Below are 21,023 nucleotides of genomic sequence, written 5' to 3'. Positions count from 1 at the left end.
TTCCGTCTGTGTCAATACAGAAAAGTTTCCTTACCCGTAGGCAGATCCCAGTCCCACATACTGTACCTGTGTAGTCGCTTGGCTCATGGAATCCCCCCCTAATGGCCTTACCATCAAATTACCCATCTCTGGTTGCCACCCCTCCTTCCGCAATGACCTCTACCTGCTCAGATTCCACCAATCCTTAGCACTCACCAACATAGTCTTGCAAAACCATATCAACCAAGCCCAATCCTCCTTGCAGTACCTTCTCTCCATAAGCAAAATTCTGCTGCTATTTAATCCTAATTCCAGAAATCACAACACACACTGAAACTTTTGCCCTGCAGGAACTTAAGCAACATGCAAAACACCACCTCAAAAAGCTCTCCATCCTGCTCATTTCCTACTCCCACCTCGGAGGAGCACTGTTCACCACTTCCACAACAACCTCCAAACCTCCCCCACGCCCCCTCATAGCTGACAAACCTTGTCTCGCAGACCTGCTACACTTACCCCACCTTCCGAAACTCACTCCCACCACCACACAGGACCCAAAACCTAAACAGACCCGCAACACAGTCATGAACCTTACCTCCAGAAGCCTTAGTCCCACAGAAATATCAGTCTTTTCCAAAGGCCTCACCTTTTGCCCCACTCCCAAATTCAACCAAGCAGGACTAGTTAAATACCTTCTCCAGGTCCCTACAGTGGAAACACTTTTTCGCCACCAACCCAACCAATCAGACTCAACCAAAGACCAATATTGAAACTGGCATAACTCAGTTCACTCTTCCATCCAACCATGATCCACCCGGACCTCCTCCAAAACATCCCCTGTTAACTTTCCAGAATTTCTGATCCTCAAACCTTGCCTCACCATCATTCCCCAAACCAACATGCATTCTAACCTTACATCCGCAGAAAGAACCGCAGTCCACCATCTAAAAACTGATCCCGATCTTATAAACCTACCTGCAAACAAAAGCTCCACCACTGTTGTTTTGAACCACAAGGATTATGTGGCAGAAGGACTCCATCAGCTGTCAGATACTTCACCTACAAACCATGCCACAGTGATCCTATTCCAGCAATCCAGCAGGATCTCCAGTCACTACTCAAATCCTTAAGCCCAGCCCAGAACCTACCCCCAGAGTCCATGTCTCTACTTACTCCTACCGCTCCCTGCACCCCCACCTTCTACATGATTCCTAAAGTCCATAAACATAACCACCCAGGACGCCCTATTGTGGCCGGTTGCTGTGAACCCACTGAGAGAATATCTACTCTCGTAGACCAACAAATTCAAACTTTTACCCGGAACCTATCCTCCTACATAAAAGATACCAACCATTTCCTTGACCAACATTCCACACTTCCTTTCACTTTAGCACACGGTACCCTGCTCATCGCTATTGATGCCACCTCCCTGTACACTAACATTCCTAATGCCCATGGCCTTACTACTGTCGAACACTACGTTTCCAGACACCACATGGATTCCAAAACAACAACCTGCTTCCTAGTCTCCATGACCAACTATATCCGCACCCACAATTACTTCTCCTTTGAAGGGATTATCTACAAATAAATCGGTGGTATGGCTATGGGCACCTGCACGGCACCATCCCATGCTAACCTATTCATGGGCCATCTAGAGGAACCCTTCCTAAAGAAACAGAATTCTAAACCCCTCACATAGTTCAAATTCACTGATGACATCTTTGCTACCTGGATTGAAGGTGAGGACACCTTACTCACATTCCTCCAGTACCTCAACAACTTCTCCCCTATTAGCTTCACTTGGTCCTACTCAACCCAACAAGCTACCTTCCTAGATGTTGACCTTCACCTCAGAGATGGCTACATCAGTACCTCCATCCACATCAAACCTACTAACCACCAGCAATACCTCGACTTCGACACTTGCCACCCATTCCATACCTAGAAGTCCCTTCCGTACAGCCTAGCCATCCGTGGTCATCACATCTGCAGTGACGAACAGTCCTCCTCTAAATATATCAAGTGTCTCACTGAAGCCTTCACTGACCGTAATTATCCTAGTACAAAAACCGATCTTCCATGCCTTATCTTTCCAGTCTCCCACCACCTCCAAAAGTCCCACAGTCAGGTCACAGAGGAGCATTCCCCTCGTAAGTCAGTACCATCTGGGACTGGAGCAACTGAATTACATTCTCCGCCAGCGTTTCGATTACCTCTCGTCGTGCCTTGAAAAGGGAAATGTCGTACCCACTATCCTTCCCACCCCTCCTACAGTGGTATTCCGTCGTCCACCAAACCTACACAATATACTCGCCATCCTTACACAAGTCCTGCTCCCAATTCGTTACCTAATGGCTCATACCCCTGTAATAGACCTAGATGCAAGACCTGTCCCATACATCCTCCTACCACCACCTACTCCAATCCGGTTACTAACATCACCTGTCCCATCAAAGGCAGGGCAGCCTGTGAAACCAGTCAGGTGATTTACAAGCTAAGCTGCAACCACTGTGCTGTGCTGCATTCTATGTAGGCATGACAACCAACAAGCTGTCTGTCCGCATGAACCGCCACTGACAAACTGTGGCAAAAAACATGGACCACCCTGTTGCTGAACACGCTGACAAACATGATACTACTCATCTCAATGACTGCTTCACAGCCAGTGCCATATGGATCCTTCCCACCAACACCAGCTTTTTTGAATTGCGCAGGTGGGAACTTTCCCTGCAATACATCCTATGTTCCCGTAACCCTCCTGACCTCAACCTTCATTAGTCACTGTCCTCACCCATCCAGCCCCCTCCCTGTTCCCTTGCGTTTGCATTTGTGTGTGCGTGTGCGTGTGTGTGTCAGTGATGATTTCAGTGGGTGGTCCAGGGTAGTGAGGGCGGAGGGGTGGGGTGGGGGGGTTGATGTCCCCCCTCAGAAATACGCCCCCTCCCCCCCCCCCCCCAAGAGATTCATATCTATAGTTGTGGTGAAACATAAAAATTATCACCTTGTCTGTTAACATGTACTGTTGAGACAAAATTTTAACTAAACCAGCTGCTGTTGCTAACGAAGTTTGGAGTCAACTATGGAGAAGTCATGATGACATGTAGTTTTTACAAGTAAAATGAATGTGAAACACAGTAAGTAATGGCGGGGTCCCTATAGTTTGGTTTCGTTACTTATCGGTTCGGTTTGGAACACTTAGCGTTGATTTTTCTGTTTTTATTATAGTTATTATTATTATTATTATTGCCAACACTAACAAATTAGCAGTTGTATAATAAGTGTGCGGTAAAGCTAAGTGTTCCAAGGTGTATTGGCAATGCAGATTGTGGAATAAGTCAGCCTTTCCTTTCTCATATTTCCCCTCATCGTACCTAAAATCAGCCTAATGTGTAAGCTAAACCCTTAGCTACGCAGCCCACCCTCACTGCGAACTTTATTCTTATCCGCCACTCGTATCTATACTTTATTTGCCCCTAGAATAAACCTGATATCGCAAAACACGTCCCTGGGTATTGCTAAGGAATTGGAAGTAGCATCTGACATTATAGAAGATTGTTTTAATTTTTTATTCAATTACTGGGAATATTTCCAGGATTTAATAGCCATATAGATTTTTCCTGATCGATAAGCCCAAGGCTCAAACCACATATTTGTTGACACTTGACAATGATTTTCGCAGTGTCAATGGGGATACTAAATTTTTGCCTAAAGAAACGGTACATTCCACCATGAGTGGGAAGTTTGGCAACACTGCTCTATAAGTATAATCTAAACTTCCATTGTTGTATAAAAACTCAACGCATTGTTGAAACTGTCGTAAGGTTGTAACAGTCAGTCTACAGGTTACTATGGAAGTGTGATGTGATTATGTAGTGTACTACATGCAGTCTTCGTCAGTTTATAACATAAAAAGAAGTGTTAGTGCCGAAATACAATGTCGAAACAAGAAACTTTAATTTCTTTCTTTTCTAATAAAAGACAGTGTATGACAAAAGATAAAGACGAGTGTGAGTCTACTGAAAGAAGTGCTAGTGATTGTGACGATGAATTGCATAGGTCTACCAAGTCTTCAGTTTCCCTTCCACAGTTTTCAAACGATGAATGTGCTATTTCTGGCCCATCCATAAATTGCAATTCTAAACAAAGTATTGAACACGAGATTAAGTATTAGCAAAAATGGGAGTGTAAGTACAATTGGTTGTACTTTGATCACAAACAGGGTGTTTTTTTTTTTTTTTTTTTTTTTTTGTGGTTTTAGGGCGCACAACTACAATGGTCATTAGCGCCCTTACTAAGTTAGGGATGCACTGCGAGGCACAAGGTTAAAACAGCAACTAAAAGGGACAACACTGTAAAAGACGTATCAACAGGCATAGGATTAAAAAAACAACAACAGCATAATCAAACGTCCTTAGACAGGTGTGTCAAGTTGATAAAACGAAGAACGTGAGCAGCCGCTCCGGGGTCATTCGCTAAAATGGCATCCAGAGTACATGGCAGGCCAAGATCAAGACGCAGTGTAGTAAAATCCGGACAGGACGTTAAAATGTGGCGGATCGTCAGCAATTGCCCACATGGACAGAACTGCGTCGGCACAGCCGTCAGCAGATGGCGATGGCTGAACCGGCACTGTCCAATTCGTAGCCGGGCCAAAACGACCTCCTCCCACCGAGAAGGGAGTGAGGAGGATGTCCAAGCCGGGGGGAAGAGGTTTCAAGGCCTGAAGCTTGTTGTCCGTAAGTGCAGCCCAATCGGCATGCCACAGCGATAAAATGCGCCGACAAATGACCCTGCTACAATCTGATAAAGGGACACACAAGAAGCCGTCCAAGGCTGGAGGACCGCAGCCTTGGCCGCGGCATCTGCAGCTTCGTTCTCAGGGATACCGACATGGCCAGGAACCCACAAAGCTAACTGGAGACCAGTCGTCCACCAGCTGCTGAAGAGTGTTGGATCCGGTGCACGAAAGGGTGAACCAGATACGGATCACTGAGGCTCTGGATGGCGCTCAGAGAATCGGAGCAGATGACATAAGCAGAATGTCGGTGGCGGCAGATGTAAAGAACAGCCTGGTACAGGGCAAAGAGCTCAGCTGTGAAGACCGAACAATGGTCATGTAGCCAGTATTTGAAACTTTGTGCCCCAACAATAAAAGAACACCCAACCCCGTCATTGGTCTTAGAGCCCTCTGTATAAATGAAGGTCATATTAATGAACTTCGAACAAAGTTCGACAAAACGTAAGTGGTAAACCGAACCGGGGGTAATCTCCTTTGGAAGCGAGCTGAGGTCAAGGTGAACGCGAACCTGAGCCTGGAGCCAAGGTGGCGTGTGGCTCTCACCCACTCTAAAGGTTGTAGGGAGTGAAAAATCAAGGTGTTGAAGGAGGCGACGAAAGCGAACTCCAGGGGGTAGCAGGGCAATACAACCTGTATTGACGGTCGAGAGAGCCGTCAAAAAAAAGAACAATACGACGAGTGGTCGGGCATTGACAGTAGCCGACAGACATAACGACAAAGCAGTATATTGCGCCGGTAGGTTAGTGGCAATTCACTGGCTTCAGCATGAAGGCTCTCGACGGGACTAGTATAAAACGCTCCGATCGCAAGACGTAAATCCCGATGTTGTATGGAGTTGAGGCGGCATAAGATGGACGGCCTTGCAGAGGAGTATACGAAGCTCCCATAATCCAGCTTTGAGCGGACGATCGACCAATACAGGCAAAGTAGGACAGTTCGATTCGCTCCCCACCACATACCACTGAGAACACGGAGGACATTTAGAGAACGGGTACAACGGGCAGCCAAATATGACATGTGGAGACCAGCTAAGTTTCCTGTCAAATGTAAGACCTAAAAATTTTGTTGTCTCCACAAATGGGAGAGCAACGGGACCGAGTCGTAAGGATGGTGGGGAAACTCTTTGTAGCGCCAGAAGTTGATACAGACTGTCTTCTCGGCAGAAAAACGGAAGCCATTGGCGACACTCCAGGAGTAAAGACTGTCAAGAGAACGCTGAAGACAGCACTCCAGGAAACATGTACACTGCGCGCTGAAATAGATGGTAAAATCGTCCACGAAAAGGGAGCCCGATACATCAGCTGGGAGGCAATCCATTACTGGATTGATCGCTATGGCGAAGAGAGCGATGCTCAAAACTGAGCCCTGTGGCACTCCATTCTCCTGGCGAAAGGTGTCTGACAGGACAGAACCCACACGTACCCTGAACTGTCGATCCATTAAAAAGGAACGAATAAAAAGAGGGAGGCGACCGCGAAGGCCCCATGTATGCATGGTGCGGAGAATGCCCGCCCTCCAACAGGTGTCGTAAGCCTTCTCCAAATGAAAGAACATAGCCGCGGTCGGGCGCTTCTGCAAGAAGTTATTCGTAATGAAGGTCGACAAGGTAACCAGATGGTCAACAGCAGAGTGGCGCCTGAGAAATCCACATTGTACATTGGTAAGTAGGCGTCGAGATTCGAGCAGCCAAACCAAACGAGAGTTAGCCATTCGCTCCATCACCTTACAGACATAGCTGGTACACGAGATGGGTCGATAACTGGAAGGCAAGTGCTTGTCCTTCCCCGGCTTAGGAATCGGTACAACAACAGACTCGCGCCAGCATGCGGGAACATGTCCCTCAATCCAGATGCGATTGTAAGTACGAAGAAGGAAACCTTTACCCGCAGGAGAAAGGTTCTTCAGCATCTGAATATGAATAAAATCAGGCCCTGGAGCGGAGGACCGTGACTGGGCAAGTGCATTTTCGAGTTCCCGCATGGTGAATGGGAATTATAACTTTGACGATTCGAGAAGTGGAAGTTAGGTGGCCTAGCCTCCTCTGCCTGTTTTCGGGGGGGAGGAAGGCAGGGTGGTAATGAGCGGAGCTCGAAACCTCTGTGAAAAAGCGGCCGAAGGCATTGGAGACATCCTCAGGGGCCACAAGGACATCATTCGCGACCGTCAAGCCAGAAAATGGTGAGTGGACCTTAGTGCCAGATAGCCGGCGCAGGCTACCCCAGACAACAGAAGGAGTAAAACTATTGAAGGTGCTTGTGAAAGCAGCCCAGCTGGCTTTCTTGCTTTCTTTAATAACACGACGACACTGCGCACATAATTGTTTATAATTGATACAATTTGCCACTGTAGGGTGGCGTTTAAAGATGCGTAAAGCACGTCGATGAGCACGTAAAGCGTTTCTACATGCTGCAGTCCACCAGGGGACCGGTACGCGACGTGGAGAAGAAGCAGTGTGAGGGATGGAATATTCAGTAGCAGTGAGAATGACTTCCGTGAGGTGTGCGGCCTGACTATCGCAGCATGTGAAGGTTTGATCCCGAAAGGTCGCCCTGGAAGAGAAGAGCCCCCAGTCTGCTTTGGAGATGTTCCAACTAGTTGAGCAAGGAGAGGGGTTACGATGCAGGAGATGGATAACACACGGGAAGTGGTCACTCAAATATGTATCAGAAAGTGCATACCACTCAAACTGGCGTGCAAGTTGGGTAGTATATACAGAAAGGTCTAAATGGGAATAGGTGTGAGATGTGTCTGAAAGAAAAATAGGGGCGCCAGTATTGAGGCAGACAAGATTTAGCTGGTTGAAAACGTGTGCTAACAGGGAGCCCCTCGGACAGGATGTTGGGCTGGTGTGCGATGTGATGGGATCATAGTAGATATCATCCTGGACCATCAACATAACCGCTCCATGAGCCGGAATATCTGCCACAGGGGGTAGGTCAAAACGCACAGAGGTGTAGTGTGCCAAGGCAATGTGATCGCATGGGCGTAGCTTCGTTTCCTGGAGGGCTACGACGAGCGGACGGTGCAAGCGGAGCAGCAATTTCAAGTCCTCTCGGTTAGAGCGAATGCTACGAATATTCCAGTGAATAAGTGCCATCGTGAGAAGAAGAAGATGCAAAAAGGGGTCATCTCAAAGGCCGCTGAGGGCCCGGCTTTGAGCGAGCACTGCCGCCGCTAGCAGTAGGCGGACAGTCATCGTCCATTTGTTCTATAGGTTCATCGGCCATCTTGTTAAGGTGGCTGGGAGGGGGAGCTTCCTCCGCTGGTGAACGGCCAGATGTTCCACAACCAGCAGTGCGGCCAGGCGAAACGGACGACGGCTTGGGGCGGCAACCGCTGGGTGGCGCAGGAGAAGAAATGCGCCACAGTGGGGAAGGAGAACTGTGCTACCTATGAGCCTTCTTGGAAGGTCGTTTAGTGGAAGTACTGGTCGATAGCTGGGAGTTCGAGGTACGTAGGATGTCTGCACGGGACGGTTCCTTCTTGAAGGCCCGTGCATCTCACTTCTGCGTCTTCATCTTGGCAGAAGCTGTTTGTGTCTGAGGGGTGATGGGAGGAAGAGGAGACGTCAACCGGGCGATCTTAGCACTGGCCAAACGGACGACCGTAGTGCTGAAGGTCAGATCGCATGTCTGCGTCGCCACCTCCCTGGTAGTCCGAGGAGAGGCGAGGACAGTACTTTATTTCCCCGCTGGGAGCAGCGTGGGCTTCCTACTAGCTAATAGCTTGCGAGCAGCCGAGGTGGACACTTTCTCTTTGACCCGAATTTCTTGGATACAGCGTTCTTCCTTGTAGGTGGGACAGTCGCGGGAGGATGCTGATGGTCGCCCCGACAGTTCACACAACGAGGAGACGGAGGTGGACAGTCACCCTCATGGGCATCCCTGCCACAAGTGACACATTTAGCTGCGTTGGAACAAGACTGGCGAGTGTAATTAAAACACTGACACTGGCAGCAGGGCGTAGGTGTCGGGACATAGGGGCGAACAGAAATAACCTCGTAGCCCGCTTTGATGCGCGACGGCAGCTGAACACTATCAAAGGTCAAAAAAAGTGTCCGGGTCGGTACAAGGTCATTGTTGACCTTTTTCATGACCCTATGGACAGCCGTCACGCCGTGCTTAGCGAGGAAAGACTGAATCTCCTCGTCAGTCAATCCGTCGAGTGATCTAGTATATACCACACCACGAGACGAATTTTGAAGTGCGGTGAGCCTCCACTCGGACAGGGAACATGTACAGGAGTGTGGCCCGAAGCAGTTTTTGTGCCCGAAAGGCGCTCTCAGTTTCTAGTAACAAGGTACTGTTACGCAACCTGGTACAAGACTTGACTGATTCGGCTACGGAATCTACACCCTTCTGGATAATGAAAGGGTTGACAGAGGAAAGATCCTTTCCGTCCTCAGATCGAGAAACTACGAGGAACTGTGGGGCAGGCGGTAGTACTTTTGTCACTGGTGGCTGGTCAAGTTTCCGTTTGTGGGCAGACGTCGAGAGAGAAAAAGAAGAGAAATCCATTGCGGAGGAATCCCCCATGATTGCCAGCGTCTCCGATGGCGCGCTCCTTCCTCTCAGAGCGCACCCCCGCCTTAGGTGATTGTTCACACCTCAAGTCACACCTCCCGAGAAACGGACGGAGGGACCAATCGGCATGGTCGGAAGGTGTCAGCTCAGGCAATCACCCCTCCCTGGGCCTGGCCTTTACCAGGGGGTACGTGCATGGCTTACTTGTCTACCCAGGGCGAGGAATTACACGTTACCCCGTCACCGGCGACGCGTGCAAACGCGTGGGTCGGCTTTCAGGCACGCACAGGGAGGAAGGAAGAAGAGGAAAAAGAAAGGAGAGAGGGAAAGATAGAACAGACTGTCTCAAACACCGAGACGGAGAAGGCAAGGAGAAGGAGGCAAGGAAAAGAGTAAGTAAGACAGTGAGATGCAGAAGAACAAAGAAAGGAACCAACCAAAGGAAGGAAGAAACCAGAAGAAGTGAACAAACCAAAATGACCGCAAATATAGGTCGTGGAACCGTCTGTCTTCGGACGCAGGCGCTAACTACCCCCTTGAGGGGGAGGGACTCCTTTTAGTCGCCTCTTACGACAGGCAGGAATACCTCGGGCCTATTCTAACCCCCGGACCCGCAGGGGGGAACGGGGTGGGGATTTCCGCAAATTGTGTGAAATACATTTAAAAAACGATATCGAAGCTCTACAGAAAATAGGATGAGTATTCACTTCTGTACCTTTCACTAAATTTAGAAAAGCTACCGGAAGCATGGGAAAACTAGAAAAACACGCCAACTCAGAAAAACATGCAAGAGCCGTTGCACTAGAAAATGGTAGGTTACAGGGGTTAAACGCTCCAATTCATACACAGATATTTAAACAAAATGAAAAAGCTTTAAACCGCCAAGCACTGTCATCGTTAATTCGAAGTCGGTATTTCCTTAGTAAGGAAGAAATACCCCACATAAAATATGAACCTCTAATTGGTAAGGTAGTACCGAAAAGTGGCATTAATCTTGAAAAGTGGTTAAAATTTCAGAGTGAAAGGTCCACATATCTTATTAAATATACTGCATCAGAATTGTTGACTTGTTTGGGAGAGTCTTTAGACTTTCAAGGTGAAACACTTCAACCTGACAAATATTTTTTATAATGGCAGATGTATCTACAAATGTTTCCAACAAAAGTGAACCATCTTTAGTAGTTCGATATGTTGCACCATCTCCATCGTTTGAAGTGAAGGAAAGGTTTTATGTCTCGTTGAGTTGAAAAGCACTTCAACTGAATCCATATTTACAGCAATTGGTACTGAACTAAAGACAAGAAAACTTTCTTACGACAGATTATTATCTACATTCATACTCTGCAAGCCACCTGACGGTGTGTGGAAGAGGGTACTTTGAGTACCTATATCGGTTCTCCTTTCTATTCCAGTCTCATATTGTTCGTGGAAAGAAAGATTGTCGGTATGGCTGTGTGTGGGCTCTAATTTCTCTAATTTTATCCTCATGGTCTCTTCACAAGATATATGTAGGAGGGAGCAATATATTGCTTGACCCCTCGGTGAAGGTTTCTTCTCGAAACTTCAACAAAAGCCACTACCAAGCTACTGAGCGTCCCTCTTGCAGAGTCTTCCACTGGAGTTATCTATCATCTCCGTAACGCTTTCGCGATTACTAAATGATCCTGTAATGAAGATCGCTGCTCTCTGTTGGATCTTCTCTATCAACCCTGTCTGGTACGAATCCCACACCGGTGAGCAGTATTCAAGCGGTGGGCGGCAAGTTTACTGTAACCTACTTCCTTTGTTTTCAGATTGCATTTCCTTAGGATTCTTCCAATGAATCTCAGTCTGGCATCTGCTTTACCAACGATCAACTTTATATGATCATTCCATTTTTAATCACTCCTAATACCTACTCCCAGATAATTTATAGAATTAACTGCTTTCAGCTGCTGACCTGCTATATTGTAGCTAAATAATAAAGAATCTTTCTTTCTGTGTCTTCGCAGCACATTACATATGTCTGCATTGAGATTCAATTGCCATTCCCTGCACCATGCGTCAATTCGTTGCAGATCCTCCTGCATTTCAGTACAATTTTCCATTGTTACAACCTCTCGATATACCATAGCATCACCTGCAAAAAGCCTCAGTGAACTTCTGATGTTATCCACAAGGTCATTTATGTATATTGTGAATAGCAACGGTCCTGTAATACTCCCCTGCTGAACGCCAGAAATCACTCTTACTTCGGAAGACTTCTCTCCATTACTATCTTGTTCTTTCGACGGTGCTGCTACTTTTAGTGGCTCTATCTCAGAGTCCACACTCAGTTGTCAGTGAGGAAGGGCCATAAGCTGCCATACACTGACTGTAGAGCACATGTTTTGTTAATTTGCTGCATGTTGTTGAAGACATTTACAAACTTTTTCATGGTTCTTCCAAACAAGAAAAGGTTTTGCATGAAATTCGGCGTGCTTTAAAGCAACCTGTTTTAAAAATACCCGAAGCTGTTGACATCTGATGGTTAAGTACCTATCGCAGAGCATATGCTATTTTCCTAACCTACAAGTCCATTGTAATAGCATTTGAACATATACACAAGGACGGTGCGGATTTAACAAGTTTAGTTGGAGGAATCTTGTTAGAAATGACGAATTCCAAGTTAGTTAGTTAGTTATATTACTTGTTCCATGGATCACGAACACGATTCTTTCGTAATGATGTGGAACGTGTTAAAGTACGCACGATTCATTTATCCCAAATAATCATTGTTAGTCTTATATACGGTACAATTGTTAACGCTTACTGTATTTCTTTGGCCTATGTCTAAAAATTCATCTATGGAGTAGAAGGAGTTGTCATTCAGGAATTCCCTTAACTTACTTTTAAATGCCGATTGGTTGTCTGTCAGACTTTTGATATTGTTTGGCAATTTAATTGTAGATTTAGTGATTTTAGACGATACGTTCAATGCAGTCTCAAATTTATGTAAAGTTTTGCAGAGACAATCACTTAAAATTTTGCAAATCTGTCTACTTGTTTCTGGAACTCTGGAACATTTAAGACACATTGACTGTCTTTATGACTGCGATGGACATAGTGCAGAAAATGAAACTCTTAATAAAATTAAAAAACTGCAGGAGGCGGCAATAGAAGTTAAAGGTGTGCTATTCACGAATGTAGAGGAGCAGATTCAAGCTATGAAAAGCGCAAGGAAATTTGTTAAAAGTATGACTGATGAAATTGAGCAATGGTTTGATGAGAAGGTAATAATAGTGCTAGAACTAAGTGCATATTTCGAAGGTTTAAAAAAATTTCTAGAGTTTAGTGGTAATGATTGTAAAGAACTGTGCCTGATTTTGGAACTTACAAACATCGACACTGTTATTGCAGACTTGCATTCTTTTAGGTACATTGTTAGTAATAAATTAGACGATACATCTTCTGATGTTGCTTCTTTCATTCTGAGAGCCGACATCGGCAATGAAGCACTACAGACACTCGCTGAATGTGTACTGTGCATTCCTGTTTCGACTTGCAGTGTGGAAAGGTAATTTAGCACAATGAACAGGGTGATTATAAAATTAAGGAATAGGATGAGTAAGGAAACGCTCCAAGCTTGTGTGAAGATTTCAACTGAAGGGGACGACGAGCCAACAGAAAGTTTTATTGATGATGTCATCAAGAGAGATGCTATAAAAAAGACTCGACGTATTAGTTTGATGTAAATGTGAGTCTTTTGCATGCAATAAAATTATTTTATTATTTAATATAATTAACTTAGGCTTAGCCTAACAGCTTAGTAGTTAACCTACATATTATTTAATTATATATTAGCTATTCATGAAAATTTTTAAATATTAATAGCGCTGCTACGTCTTTGGAATGCTATCACTTAAATTTTAAGCTTATAAACAATGACAGTTACATGGACATGTAGCATGTATTTTGTGCTCATTACAATCTCGCATAAGTGTTGGCACATGCTTTCAAAGTATGAGTACAGAACTTCGAGGAAGTGGGTGATACAGTGCAAAAGAGGGGCCGAAGTGCTCACCAGGTAATGTTGCAAGAGTGCAAGAAGCCTTCACCCAAAGTCCCAGGTGCTCTGTACATTGCAACTTGACATACTGGATCACAGTGTACAGTGAATCTTGCACAAGGAAATGCAATGCCATTAATACAAAATTCAGAGAGTACAAAAACTGAATGCATATGATCTCTCAAACAGACTTTGCTGCTGTCAGGATTTGTTGGAGCTCATGAACAACAATCGAGACCTATGCAACTATTTGAACATGAGCGTTGAGACCAATTTTTGTGTGTTTGGCTTCAATAACAAGTAAAACTTTAGATACTGGTCATGTGAAAATCCTGAAACGCTTCATGAAATGCCACTTCACAATCAGTGATGCAGCATATCATCATTTGGAATCACAGGGCCTTATTTTTTTTAAGACTATTGCGGCAACACTTTTACTGTGAATACAGATACATGTTTACCCATTTACTAGTAAACAGCTTGCTGATCTTCCTGTAACTGCAAACGCATTCGTCCAACAAAACGAGGTCGCATGCCATACCTTGCATCATTCCATTGACATGCCACATAACATCCTCCCTGGTTATCTCACTCCCAGAACAGACTTTTCCTAGCATTCAAGATCCCCTGAGTTCCAGCATGCAATTTCTTCCTTTGGGGTCATTTGCAATCTCTCTTCTGGTGTGAGCCTCACACACTACCCAGGGACTGAAGGATCAAATTCAGTGGGAACTTAATTGAATTCCTGTGCCAGTCCTGCAAGTTGTAATGCCTACCTTCTGCAAAAGACTTGAAATGTGTGTGAAGGAAAATGGCAGCCACCTATATGATGCTATTTTCAAGTGATGGGCATTTTAAATTGCAAGTATTGTAAATTCATGTTGTATATCTTTTAAATCACTGAGAATAAATTTGTAATGCCCTGGAAGTTTCATAACCACCCTCTTAACTGCTACACCTGCTACTCTCTCTCTCTCTCTCTCTCTCTCTCTCTCTCTCTCTCTCTCTCTCTCTCTCTCTCTCTCTCTCATTCAACTACAACTTATTTATTGAGTTGCAAAATAAATAAATATCAGGGTTAGCAGTTTGAGAAACAGAGAGGATGTCATCTGTGAACAGAAGATGCAAATACAGCATGCCACATTCAATGAGAGTATGGAACACAGAACAAGAAAATTATTTTAAACAGTCAAAGTCAAATTTTTTGCTTGTCATTGTATCATTCTAATTTTTCCTCTTTTTCTGCTGTGTGACACTTTTTTCCTTTTCATGACTGATACATAACTTTCAAAATCTGCCTATTTACATACCTGGCTAAAAACATCACGTGAGCAGAGAAGCACTCTTGCCATGATTGAGAGGTACATAGACATTACCATAGGATAGTCTTCACCTCGGTAAATGGCCCTGAAAATAAGCAAAATTATTTAGTGTAATTTTATAATGAGTATTATAGTACTCATGTCAGGATGCAACATTCAGTTACTACTAATAGGCACATTTCAAGGTGAAAACACTAACCTTACTTTTCTGCAAGTTCAATCATAAAAGATGAAATAGGGCTAGGGCAGGGAAGGTTCGAAAGGTGCAGCTGGTCATTTAGACCCCAGAACGAGAGGTATGAGACAGGTCTGAGTGGCATCCAACTTAACCATCTCTAACAATACCATCTTTTGTCCCTGCCATAGGTTAGTACTTGTAAGCCACTCTGTGTCTTTGTAATTTCATAGTTTTCTCAACTAAATTTTCTTTTTGATATTTGTTAATAAGTTTAGAGGAAGAAGGGGAAGGAAACAACTCTATTATGAACGTAGGAAGCCCTTGGTTTGGGCAAATCTCATATTGGAGCAGAATTTATCAGGCCACCTCTGCTCTTGAGATTTTATAATACAGTGTGCTCCGAAGTAACATGTGACGATGGTATGATTTGGCCTTTTGGAAATATTTTCTATTACTGTGGCTATCATTATATGATCTTTGCTTTTCGTATTAGCGAGATTACTACTTGCATGCCAGTACCACCGCCTTATGAAAGAGTTTAGTACCAACAATTTTAAACCCACCCATGTACACCTTTAATTTAGCATAAATAGTTTAAAATATTAAAGCAAGGTTTTGAAAAATGACAGATACTTGTATTTACGTGTCGACAATGTTCGTAACTTTTTATTTATCTTGATTGTGAAACAAATGATTTTTTATGGAAGTGCAGAATTTTGATAATGGCATATACGAGTAGCAGGAAAAGGGATTATGGTGATATGATGCTAGTTATGGTATGTAAATAAAACTTTTCACAAAATGAAAATGGGGTGCAAAAGAGTACAGTTTACAGGGTGTTTCAAAAATGACCGGTACATTTGAAACGGCAATAAAAACTAAATGAGCAGCGATAGAAATACACCGTTTCTTGCAATATGCTTGGGACAACAGTACATTTTCAGGCGGACAAGTGATGTGAAAGATATGCGCCATTCTGTACGTCGTCTTTCTGCTGTAAGCGTGTGCTGTTCACAACGTGCAAGTGTGCTGTGGACAACATGGTTTATTCCTTAGAACAGAGGATTTTTCTGGTGTTGGAATTCCACCGCCTAGAACACAGTGTTGTTGCAATAAGACGAAGTTTTCAACGGAGGTTTAATGTAACCAAAGGACCGAAAAGCGATACAATAAAGGATCTGTTTGAAAAAATTTCAACGGACTGGGAACGTGACGGATGAACGTGCTGGAAAGGTACGGCGACCGCGTACGGCATCCACAGAGGGCAATGCGCAGGTGATCCAACAGCGCCCTCGGGTTTCCGTTCGCCGTGTTGCAGCTGCGGTCCAAATGACACCAACGTCCACGTATCGTCTCATGCGCCAGAGTTTACACCTCTATCCATACAAAATTCAAACGCAGCAACCCCTCAGCGCCGCTACCAGTGCTGCACGAGAGACATTCGCTAACAATATAGTGCACAGGATTGATGACGGCGATATGCATGTCGGCAGCATTTGGTTTACTGACGAAGCTTATTTTTACCTGGACGGCTTCGTCAATAAACAGAACTGGCGCATATGGGGAACCGAAAAGCCCCATGTTGCAGTCCCATGGTCCCTGCATCCTCAAAAGTACTGGTCTGGGCCGCCATTTCTTCCAAAGGAATCATTGGCCCATTTTTCAGATCCGAAACGATTACTGCATCACGCTATCTGGACAGTCTTCGTGAATTTGTGGCGGTACAAACTGCCTTAGACAACACTGCGAACACCTCGTGGTTTATGCAAGATGGTGCCCGGCCACATCGCACGGCCGCCGTCTTTAATTTCCTGAATGAATATTTCGATGATCATGTGATTGCTTTGGGCTATCCGAAACATACAGGAGGCGGCGTGGACTGGCCTCCCTATTCGCCAGACATGAACGCCTGTGACTTCTTTCTGTGGGGACACTTGAAAGACAAGGTGTACCGCCAGAATCGAGAAACAATTGAACAGCTGAAGCAGTACATCTCATCTGCATGTAAAGCCATTCCGCCAGACACATTGTCAAAGGTTTCGGGTAATTTCATTCAGAGACTACGCCATATTATTGCTACGCATGGTGGATATGTGGAAAATATCGTACTATAGAGTTTCCCAGACCGCAGCGCCATCTGTTGTTGACAATTGTAACTACAGTAATTTCGAAAATTTGTCTGCCTGAAAATGTACTGTTGTCCCAAGCATATTGCAACAAACGGTGTATTTCTATCACTGCTCGTTTAGTTTGTATTGCCGTTTCAAATATACCGGTCATTTTTGAAACGCCCTGTAGATTTACGAGCTTTATTGTGCAAATAGTAGGAAATGGGAAGACATGTGGTGTGCTGACAATTGTGTATTTACACTTAATTGCTTTCTGACATTTATAGGGAAATATTTCACTGCAGACGTTAATAAATAATATCTCACTGCTTAATATTCAACAGTTCTTGAATAGCAGAGAATCATTTGCAACTTCCTATTTTTTAAAGGCTGAGATAAAAAAACTATGCACATTAACAATATATGAAAATATTTAGTCCTCCTGCCTGTACCATAAGTGGCAAGCTCACTTTGATGTCTCAAACCAACTGTGAAAGAGTAGGAATGTCAATGATATGTGGGAGCTCGTGTACACAAATCTGTGATGCCTTATGCTCAGCAGATAGTTCTGTAATCTTATTTACAACATCCACAAGCGAAACTGCTGCAATATTTTAAGGATGATGCAGAGCTCTATTTGAAAAGTAAATTTGTGATTGTTAACTGTGGATACCACAGATAACTGGAATGCTATCTTTGGCACTTTTCTGTTCCAGAGTTTTTGTGTGCCTGAAATATGATTTGAGTAGATTAGTCAGTTGGACTCTGATATAAATTTATTAGTAATGTTAACCATTTTTCTCATATTTGAACTCATTAATTGAGCTCTGCAACCCAATTACAGCAGTTATTAATCTATGAACCACCTCATCATTAGAATAACAATGCCTCCTTGTCAACATGCAGTTTTCAAGAAGACAAAGATGATAAACAATTGCAAACTACTCTAAACTTGACCAGTTTGTAGCAGTTGTTCAGTAGATGACTTTTCCATCTTACAGCCAGTATATTGTTAAAGAATATACGTAACTATTGAAAACACTCACTCAAATATTCGTGGAAGCATGGGCTCCAAAATCTCAGGGAAAAGAGTTGGCGCAGCTCTTAGACAAGTTTCAACCAAGCGCATTGTCATGATAACACCTTCAGATCTCATATCAGCCAGCATGTCATTGCATAGGTTGATGATTACCTCACCATATGTCTACAAAGAAAGAACACAATGTCAGTTTAATATTCAAATAATCTTCCACAACATACATAAAAAACAACTTTACTACTGTGGTAACTATATATAAACAAATACTGAATACACATCATACTGCTTGAGCATGTGGCGGAGTGTACTTTAAGCACTACTGTCATTCTGCCACTTTGTTACATTCATTCCCAATTTTTTACATTCATTCAGGAATACTGAGTGAGGAGAACTACTATCAGTAAGCCTTTGGATGAGGCCGAATTCCTCTGATTTTGTGAGATGTGCAAGGGTAATTAAAGTTTTAATTGCCATCTTAAAGAAATCAAGTTGCAACAATGAAACTTGGTGATTGTATTAGTCCTCCTCTACATATTCACTGTTCAATATGACACATTTTCCAATGATGGACGAGTTGGCAGGGATCTGGTCATTGAACTCAGCATTTTGGCTGTTCAGGAAATTTCCCACCTCAAAAAACACTTTGTTGCCAGTCTGGACATGTCTGCCATGCAATGGTTTCTTCATTGCAAGAAAATAACAACAGGTCAATGGGTGCCATGCCAGGAGAACACAAGAAGGGAGGCAAAATCTGATAGCCCAAACAAGCAGCAAGTGTAACTATCGGTGCTGTAGTGGAGCAAACACATTCCCTCAGGCAGGTTCCAGCAACATTGTCTTTATAGTCTTTCTTAACACTGTATGGAGATCTCGAAAGTGTATGTGCCTTCAATGATTTGTCTCTTATGAGCATAATCTATAGCATCACAAGGCAGTCCTGAAAAACACTCAGCATCATCTTGTCCAATGGTGGCTGGATCTTTGCCTTTTCTGGCAGTCATGAATCCACACATTTCCAAAGCTAGCTTTACTCCTTGTGATACATACAGAATCCTTCCAGTGCGATTATGTGGCTAAACAAGGTATCTGGATTGGCTTGAAACAGCAACATTTCAATGCTGTCTTGGTTTGACGGGTTTGGGTGTGACCAGCCCATAAAGTGGCAACCTTTGTCACATTCCTAAGGTTACACAAGATTTTGGAAACTGATTTTCACTTTTTCCAGTACTGATTGTGAACACTAGGGCACCATTTCTTTTGAAATTCCTGGTTCTTCACAGAGATGGTTTGCTACTTTGTTCTTTATCATTGTTTGACCACAATGGAAGCCTCTGCACAACCAATGACTGTGTCTTACAATCATGAGTAGTTGTTGTAAATTTTCACCAAATCAGCATTGATTCTTGCAGTGTTGTTTCCCTACACATAAAAATTGCTGCATGATACTTCACTTTATCACTGAGCTGTGACATTTTGTTTTGACTTCTCTAGGGAGTTGGATGAATGTTGTTTTTCTATACTACCTCTTAAGTAAGTAAATTTCATTTCATTTCATTTCAATTCTTCCAATAAATCTCAATCTGAGATAAGTTTTTCCCATGGCTAGTTTTAGCTGGTTTTGATGCTTCAAGTTGCTCCAGAAGCACATTATACAGCTGTTGCACTTTCCAGCGACAGATCTCCAATTATGTAATTAATATTAATAATAATAACAATAATAATAATAAATCTACCCGCCTACTTACATGAACAATGAAACACACTTATTTCTGAAACAAAAAAATATTGTAATACATAAAAACAGAAGGGAAATGAGCCACACATTCTACAAACACCTGGTCAACCTTACTGATATAAAACTAATTAACCAAGAAATAAATCTGCTAGAAAAAGAACCTAAATACAACATCAACATACACATTGCACACAAGGCAGTGGAGAATCTTATCACTGAAAGTGAATACACAATAAAACAAGAAAAAAGAACCATAACACTAACTTCAATGCAGGTGTGACAAGAGTGTGCACAATACAGGAAAATAAAAACAACACTGACAGAAACCAAAAGTGAAGAAGCAAAAACTTCCAGAAAAATAATCGACAAACTTACAAAAAATGGGGTTCTCTTCTCTAGATCAGACAAGGGCAACACCATTACAGTAATAAAATAGGAGGAATACAGAAACAAAACCTTAAAATTTCTAGAAGACAATAACATAACAAAGCTAACCAGTGACACAACAGAGATACCAGAAAAATACACAGACACTTCTAAAAACATCTCACACATATTCACAACATAGAAAGTGAAATTGCTAAAATAAAAGAACCACAAGGCACCCACAATGAACAGCAAAGTAAAGCTTCACAAGCAGGATATTGCAGTACAACCAGTTGTAAATTTCAGAAGTATGCCTGCTTATCACCTATCCACAGAATTAACACATAGTTACAGGAACATTATGTACACACAGACAACAGTAGTATACACAGCACTGAAGAGCTGATAGAAAAAATCAGACATCAACATACCCACAACAGACATACTCACATTATTCGACATCACATCCATGTACACGAATATCCCCACCACTGAAATCACCAATGTCATCAAACAACAATTAGAACAACAGAAAGATATTCCAAAAACCCACATAAAACATACAGCTAGCATTCTAAAACTAATGACAGAGAAAAAAATATTTCTCATTTGACAAACAGTTCTACTCACAAGATGGGCTTCCCATGAGGTCACTTGTCAGTGGACTCCTAGCCAACAACTTCCCCAACCACATTAAAACAAAATATTTGAATTAATAGTAAGATGCAAACAATATAGAGTAGTATACTGGTATTGATATTTAGACGACATATGCTTTCTAGATGAAACATCCATTTGCATATAACATCACCACAATGACATACGCACAGCTCACCCAAAAATTAATTTCGCCACAGAAACAGAAAATGACAAAATGTTAAATTTCCTTGACCTTACAAGCCATGGCCACAACAGACAACACAAATTCTCCATATTCAGGAAAGT

General features: G+C 43.3%; 1 protein-coding gene across 6 annotated transcripts in view; it reads right to left on the bottom strand.

Annotated features, from left to right (window-relative positions):
• LOC126281848 (importin-11) overlaps window positions 1-21,023 on the bottom strand; it is a 181,094-nt gene that overhangs the window by 32,254 nt on the left and 127,817 nt on the right. For all 6 annotated transcript variants that reach the window (XM_049981102.1, XM_049981098.1, XM_049981099.1 and 3 more), the window contains exons 15-16: window positions 17,985-18,142; window positions 14,641-14,737 (exon numbers count right to left, since the gene is read on the bottom strand). In XM_049981102.1, the coding sequence (XP_049837059.1) occupies window positions 14,641-14,737; window positions 17,985-18,142 (255 nt within the window). The remainder of the gene's footprint in view (window positions 1-14,640; window positions 14,738-17,984; window positions 18,143-21,023) is intronic.

Source organism: Schistocerca gregaria, chromosome 7 (assembly GCF_023897955.1).
Source record: "Schistocerca gregaria isolate iqSchGreg1 chromosome 7, iqSchGreg1.2, whole genome shotgun sequence".
Lineage (NCBI taxonomy): Eukaryota > Metazoa > Arthropoda > Insecta > Orthoptera > Acrididae > Schistocerca > Schistocerca gregaria.
Note: the sequence above shows the minus strand (reverse complement) of the source record. Positions and strands in the feature narration are given on the sequence as shown.